Raw genomic sequence first — 7557 nt, forward strand, 5'->3', positions numbered from 1 at the left:
AGGCGTTGGGGGTGCTCCAGTGCAGTGCTGATGGCTGGGAAACCCATGTAATTACAAAAGGAGTGACAGAGAACCGGACCAATCAGATGACCTGGAAAAGACAGAGAGAAAGGTCAGAGTGACCAGAAGTCATGAAGACACACAATCCTTCATGGTTACCATACAGTGTGTGTGTGAATGACTGAATGTAGTGTAAAGAGCTTTGGTTTTCTTCTGGACTTGATAAAGTGCTATACAAATACAGTCCATTTAGGATAATATTTACTTTAGTTTCTATTATTTTTTAAATGTGACCAGGATTACATCGATTGTTTGAAGAGTCACTGGTTGAATACTTTATTAGGACTTATCTGAAGCGCAAAAAATTGTGATTGTTGGTTTTATTGCCTTTTTTCTTTTCTTTTTTTTTTAAAGAATATTGTTGGTGTCTACGTTTTGTGAAGAATTGTCTTATTTTGTTTTCAAATTTCCTGTCAACTTCTAACATTTTTTATAACAAAAACACGGTGGGCCGCGAGGGGACTGCCCAACCATCAATACTACTTTTTATTTATCCAGACCTAGAATGTAAATGAATAATAAATGAGACCTCACCTGTTCTGATAAAGATGAATGCAGTGTAAGCTCCAAACACTGCTGTGTAGGAGAACTGAAACACTGCAGCAAACCAGAAATGCAAACATGTCATCAGAAGATTATTCTTCATGTTTAGTGATGCCAACAATAATCAGCATGAAAGAGGTCACCTCTCACCTGCTGAGAAGAAAATTCCTGACAGCGTGCCCTGTCTGAACCTCAGCAGCTCTATGACATGATGAAAATGAGCTGAAATAAGAGAACAGTTACAACTGTAGCAAAAAATACAGAATTTATGATTAATAACAGAGACACCAGCTGGCGGGTCTAAAATGTACAAAATACAGCAGCCAACTGCTGAGAGATAAACTCTTCTGGACAATCAGTCAACTTGTCTATTCTACAGAGATGACCTGAGGAAATACAAAGAGCAGTTTTCACATGTTGATTTCATTTATAAATGGTAAAAAAAAAAACTAAACTAATTTGGTCTTGTAGGAAAATGTAATTCAGTGGTGTCAGCCTGTTTAGCCAAGGCAGGTTTGCCTACAGAGAAGCAAACAGTTGGAAATTCAAAGAGCCTTAAATTTTAAACTCAAAAAGTAAATGGGATTTAATAATTTGCCTTACAACGGTATTAATATGCAAAACACCTAAAAGCATTGCGTAGATGCAAATAAAAACATTAGGTCCGACAGTAAATTTAAAATTCAAACCTGATTTCACAGAACAAACTGTTTCTACATGTCTCATGTTTTCAGGCAGTTGGTTCCTGAGCTGAGGAGTTAAATGCTGCCTCACCTTATTTAGTTCTGGTACTGAGAACATGGACTAAGCAGGAATCTGAAGACTTCACTCTGTCATTAAGTGCTTTACAGATCAGAAGAAGAATATTAAAATCTATAATTTGACTATGATTATGCATTGACACACAGATATAAAGTTTCATCTCATCAGAGATGTTTAACCAGCAGCCTGAGAATCGACCTTTAGTAATGTCACACCCAGACTTACTAGTTACCAAATGACACACAGTAGTCCCTGCTGCCCGTTTAAGACCTGAATCAGAGTCCTAAACAATCCCACCTGTTTCCTCAGTATATTATGATCAACTGTGTTAAATAAAGCACTTAGATAATGGAATATCAACAGACAAATTCTAGAACTATTGTTGTTAAAATGTACATCATTTAAAACTTTTACCATGTAGCCAGCTAGCTAGATAGCTTTGTTTTTCCCTGTAGGAAAATTGGTTTGCAGCACTGGAGCATAAGCATTCATATAAAAGACATACATACACAAAAATGAATACACAACATGCAACATTATCAGCAAAGAAGTTAAGTCTCAGTAATTTATGATGCAATTTTACTGTTTCATGATTTATTCACTTGAGCGTGCTGCATAGTGAGAATGACATTTCTTTGTGAAAAAAGATTTGTGTGTTGTGTGTGATTCCCCCTCTTGCTTGCCCAGAATTTGATGCTGAGTTTTACTCACCCACTCCAAAAAAAAGAGGGCAGGTGAAGATGGCAGTGGAAGGACCGGCACACGGCACCAGCATGGGCAACATGCAGGCTCTGAACACCAACTCTTCAGTCAGTGGTGCCACCACCTGATTCCTCAACCAGCGCATGTCACTGAGGCACAGCGTCCAGAAGCACGGGTCTTTAACGAGAGGCAAACAAGAAGTGAAAGCTCTGCTGCTGTAAAGTCGATGCAAAATGTTTTTCTTCAGAAATAAAATTCATTTGTAAACTTATTTACAAATGAACTGACTGATGCATCAAAGAGGGTGAAATAGAGATTCACCAATCAGGGATTTTTGGCTGATTCCCATTTTATCATTTTTGTAAAATTCTGACCTGCTGATATAAATTTCAGCCAAAATCAACAGCCCTTCCTGTTATTAGTCACTGGTCAAGAGACAAAAAATTGTTTGGGGTTTTACATCTGTTTTAGGGTCATGTTGATGAGCTGAATCCTAAAATCACATTGGTTTTGCTCAATCAGGTCAACTTTCTGAACTATGGAGCAACATGAGCATCAAAATGCAGGACTTGTTCTCACATCTGCAGAATCTGATCAATGAGTGATGAGCAGGAGGAGAGATTCCATCAGGACAGGACAGAGACGGAGAATTTTACACAATGAAGACGTAATGTTCAAGTCACATGTAGTTACCCTGATCAGTGTTTATTATTCAATTTACATAAATCCATGGTTGTAACATTTTTAATCAATATAGTCTGTTAGAAAACATTTTTTTTTCTCCTAAAACCTTTTTTGGAAGAGAAATATTAATGGAAATGAACTGATAATGTCACAAAAATGTCATCAATTTAGTCATAAGATCAGATTTCTCTAAATGAAATTAGAATAAAAACCTGACCTGATTGGGAAACATGGATGTCATTTTTGAATTCAGCGATGCAAAAAAGTCATAATTCAATTGAAAAAAACATAAATAACCTCCAGGAAATATTTTTCTGTAATCCAGTGTTATTAGTATTGGGAGCAGATGTGATGTCACCGTTTACTGCAACACAACCATCATGGTGCAAAGAAATAGCTCTCTATATTCTCTATCAGGGGAGCCATATAACCCCACATAGAGAATGTAGAAAACTATTTCATATTTTAGTCACTGCACTGTAGGGAATTTATCTAACTAAATATATAACTCAATATTAAAACTATTTCTTATGTAAGAGATTATGATTTTATGAGACCCAGAGTGGTATTCATCTAAAATGTTTTCTCATTCCAGTAAACAGACAAAAAACAAAAACACCTTTTCTTGTTCAAAGTGAAAGATAATTTAGCTGTAACTATTTGACTAAAGGGAATCTGAGCTTGTTTTTATCCCCCAACCACAGAATGTTTAAAATGGGAAGAGACTGAACATGTTTGGAGCAATACATTAATAATATCCACTAAGAAGAGACAGTCATTATGTTATTAAATGATACAAATATCCAGAAAATAAAACATTATAATTAAAGTATGAAGTGCAGCCATATTTATAAAGAATGTGGATAAAAAAATTGGCAACAGATAACTGGGATGTTCAACATGTAACATGAATGCAAAAAACAGAGCAGGTGCTAATGTTTCAGAAACAAAGAGGCAGTTAGGTTGACATGGGATTCAACCAAACTCCTGAATGTGTGTCAACGCAGGCAGACAAACTAAAGTTTAAAATGAAAAGCTTGTTTATACAGAAAAACAAAAAGAAAGCTTCTGGACTCACCAAGCACCACACGAACACCGTCTGTGAAGCTCCAGGGACTGTCCATGGACAGCTGCATTAGTGGGCCCAGAAACAGGACCTGCAGGAAAACACAGCATCAGTTCAGCTTTATACATAAAACACCAGATTCACATTTGGACAGTTTCTCCCACCCACTGACTGAACCTTAGGAGCTGAAATAGGTTTAGGCTAAAGGAAAAACTCCTTCAGTGTTGGTGAAAAGCAAACATCACAATCACACAGTAAATTATTACCAAAAGTAAGTACACCCTCACGCATTTTATACATCTTTTCATGAGATACGACACTTTGATACAAATTTAACAGTGTAAATTTGCTATCTCCTCAACACACAGATAATAATATGTAAGCGGGTGGCAACAAAAGTGAGTACACCCTTCAGATTGAAATCAATTAGTCCTGAAACTAATAATGAAATAATATTGTATGTGGTGGATAAACAACCACCAGAAACAAACCCCTAAAACATTAAATGCCCCTATTACATGTTTCTACAGTCTAACTAGCTCAAGCTGTAAGAACTATTTCCCTTCTGTGATTATTAGGATTCGACTTCAGCATTTTCTCCAGAATGTATTTAGAGTTGATGATTTCTTACCATAGTCAGCAGCAGAGGAAGAACAATCGCAGGAATAAAACCTTCAAGACGAATCCCCAAGAGGGCCAGCAATGGTGAGACAGTCTGAGAAAAACACACATCAAAGGTACAGTAAGGATAAAAACAGTATTTACTTAAACATGCGCCACTTTTGCCTTATCAGCTGACCATTAAAGCAAAGAAGATAGGCAAACTCATTCAAAACAAAATATTTCAAATCAGTCACACATCAGGGGCCTCATTCATAAAGCCTGTGTGCGGACAAAAAATGTGTGCCGCCATATTTTACGCACAAGTCAGCATGTATAAAAATGTACTTTGCATCAATGTTTGCGTAAATATACGCACACTTTTTCGTTGGCGAGAAAATGTGTGACAGGCACGCAAACTTTTTATGTGGACGATATCAAACTACAAAGCGTCAAAACTCACCTAAATACACTGAAGTCTGGCCATATTCAGTGTTTTTTAGACCAAGAAGCATCAAACCCAATGTTTTTTTTATGATTTTAATATTTTGTTGTTTAAACGTAAACGATGAAACTGAACCACATTTTTCCTCATACAATAAGCAAACACGCACACAAAATAAGGAAAATTGATCATATTGATCTCCTGGGAAATGTTGATGATGGTTTATTAGGGTTTAGATTAATCCAGACTGATCATCCTGGATGTCTGAGCAAAACTGAAAGAGCCATGCGGTACCGATACCGGTCCAGCTGCGGTCATCCTTCAGTTGAGCCATGCCTGCTTTGTGAATGCACCTTTATGGACAGAAAGCATCTCTATTCTGTAAATATACAACTTCTGCACATGATTCCACTACTTTGAATAAATGTCCACATTCCCACTCAAAGGACTCTCTGACAGGCTGTCAGCACTACTGTTCACACAGGCATTTGCATCTCTTTATTTATTTTTTTTTCTCTTTAAAATGTATTATTTTTATTTTTGTGAGGTTACCTCATGTGCCCCGACAGCTCCTTTTAAATAAAATGTATAGTTATTATTATTATAAATATTTATACTGCTACAAACAAGGATGTTGCCATGGTTATTGCTTCATGTTGTGGCAGACGTCCAGGTATTTATACTAATTTACATACGTATTTATGGGACCAGCAGCTGCAAGGAAAGCTGCGCAGTCACGTGCCTTGCGCATGGCTTTATACAACCAAATTTTTTGTGGGCCGCACTTATCTACATTTTTCAATACGCCAAGTTTTAGTGTGAAAACAGCACAATCTTTTATGCATGAGGCCCCAGGTAAGTAATGACTGAATGGCACACATCTTAGCTATGTTTTGATCATGTATGTCAGGCTGCATAGGAATACCTGTTCCACATGCCTGAAAAGTTACTGCTTTACAACAAACTGCACCCCTTTGTAGCCACAGCTCACATTTATTGGTTTGGGCCCAGTTTGATGCATCAATCTTTAATTTAACCATCAAACATATGATGTAATAATGACAAAACATGATGGGATGTTATACAGCTCAAGAAATTAAATAAAATCAAGTTTTTTAAATGAAAGAATCATTTTCTTTCGAGGAAATGTATTTATTTATTTGGCACATAAATATATGGATATATTTCAGTATAGTTTATTTCTGTCTGTTCAGCTCTTTGTAAAAGACTGAATCCCTCAAATACACAGTTCATTTGAACAAAGTTTGTTTTAAACTCACCTTGACTGCTGTGAATTCTCTCCATGCCCAAACAAAGAGAGGCGACAGGCCCGACACGATCAGGACGCTGGTGAAGCGCCTCTTTATCACCAAAGGATGATCTCTGAAGACAGAGAACAAATATTAGGATCAAAGTGCACGAGTGAGATTTAGACGCCACAAACACACTGACATGTCATGACATGTTGCTGCCACTTGGGAGCTTTTCTAAGACAGTTAATCTTTGATAGTGGAGGAGATATACCTTGTCTGGTAAGCCGATAGTTTGCTTTGTGACTAAAGAAAAACTGGATCTATGTTAAAACAGTTCAATAAGCTGAAGACAGCAGCTGACAGGATGCAAGTAAATCTATAAACAATCACCTTTAGAAAGCCCCAGTAGCAACAAATCTCCATTTCTAAACTGCTTTAACTTTATTGTCATTTTGTGAAATAGGTGAAAACTATCACAATCTTTCATTTGACACACATTTTCTTTCATATACTCAGTGAAGCGTTTGGAGTCGTAAAATGTGGGTTTAAGTGGTGAGTTAAAATGAACAAGGAAGAGAAACAGAAGAACTACAGTCAGAAATATGGGCTACTTGACAAGGTTTATTGGGATTTTTTTTCAGCTAGAGACAGGATGGATGGAGATAAAGAGGGAAACTGAGAACAAATTATTTTCTGTTTTTCACGTGTTTTATCAACTAGTTTTAATAGATTTTGCATTTACTGTAGAAGAATCCAGATCAGTTGAGCATTCTAGGTATGTTCTGGAGCAACCGTAGCTTAGAGCAGCTAAATACCGCGGAATAGCCTTTAGTCTAATGCTCGTTAAAACTCACCTGGGCAGGTCGCTCCTCCAGACATACAAGCTGCCAACATAGCAGCAGGCAAGCAGTAGACAGGACAACACTGACAGCCAGCACAGTCCACCCGAAGCCTCTTCCATCTGCTCTGTCACAATGCCTTCCTCCTCCGCCATGATGGCTCACACAGGTGAAGAAGGAGCACTAAGCAGAGCCGGGCTGGCTTCTGGACCATCTGGCACGCGCCAACATCAGCACAAATCAGAAGAATCTGTCAAAACTCTATTATACCTGTTAGTTCAACTGCTAGCGATTCGGCGCTTTCTAACTGCGTCATCATCGGCTTCCTTCCTTTTCCTCGGTATGTTGTAGTTTGAGATACCTCTGGGTATGTTATCGCCCCCAACAGGTGGAGATACATATGTAACCCAGGGTTCTAGAAGTTTGTTTTCCAGCCCCTCTGCAGCACTCTGTTAATGTGAATCAAAATGGTTTAGAGATTAATTCTATAAATTAGAATTTTATTGAAAATTCCATTCATTTCAGGAACTTTATCACTGTGAAAGTGATAATGGAAACATATTACATAGATTAACTACACACAGACCGGCTTCCACAGCCTTT

General features: G+C 37.5%; 1 protein-coding gene across 1 annotated transcript in view; it reads right to left on the minus strand.

Annotated features, from left to right (window-relative positions):
• The window catches only part of rce1a (Ras converting CAAX endopeptidase 1a), a 9226-nt gene extending 1930 nt beyond the window's left edge, over window positions 1-7296 (minus strand). The window contains exons 1-7 of the mRNA XM_007567895.2: window positions 6970-7296; window positions 6143-6245; window positions 4449-4532; window positions 3830-3908; window positions 2077-2244; window positions 754-825; window positions 595-657 (exon numbers count right to left, since the gene is read on the minus strand). Coding sequence (XP_007567957.2) covers window positions 595-657; window positions 754-825; window positions 2077-2244; window positions 3830-3908; window positions 4449-4532; window positions 6143-6245; window positions 6970-7109 — 709 coding nt within the window. The 5' untranslated portion in view covers window positions 7110-7296. The remainder of the gene's footprint in view (window positions 1-594; window positions 658-753; window positions 826-2076; window positions 2245-3829; window positions 3909-4448; window positions 4533-6142; window positions 6246-6969) is intronic.
• Between the last annotated feature and the right edge of the window lie 261 nt (window positions 7297-7557).

The sequence above is a fragment of the Poecilia formosa genome, unplaced genomic scaffold, assembly GCF_000485575.1.
Source record: "Poecilia formosa unplaced genomic scaffold, Poecilia_formosa-5.1.2 Scaffold214, whole genome shotgun sequence".
Classification (NCBI taxonomy): domain Eukaryota; kingdom Metazoa; phylum Chordata; class Actinopteri; order Cyprinodontiformes; family Poeciliidae; genus Poecilia; species Poecilia formosa.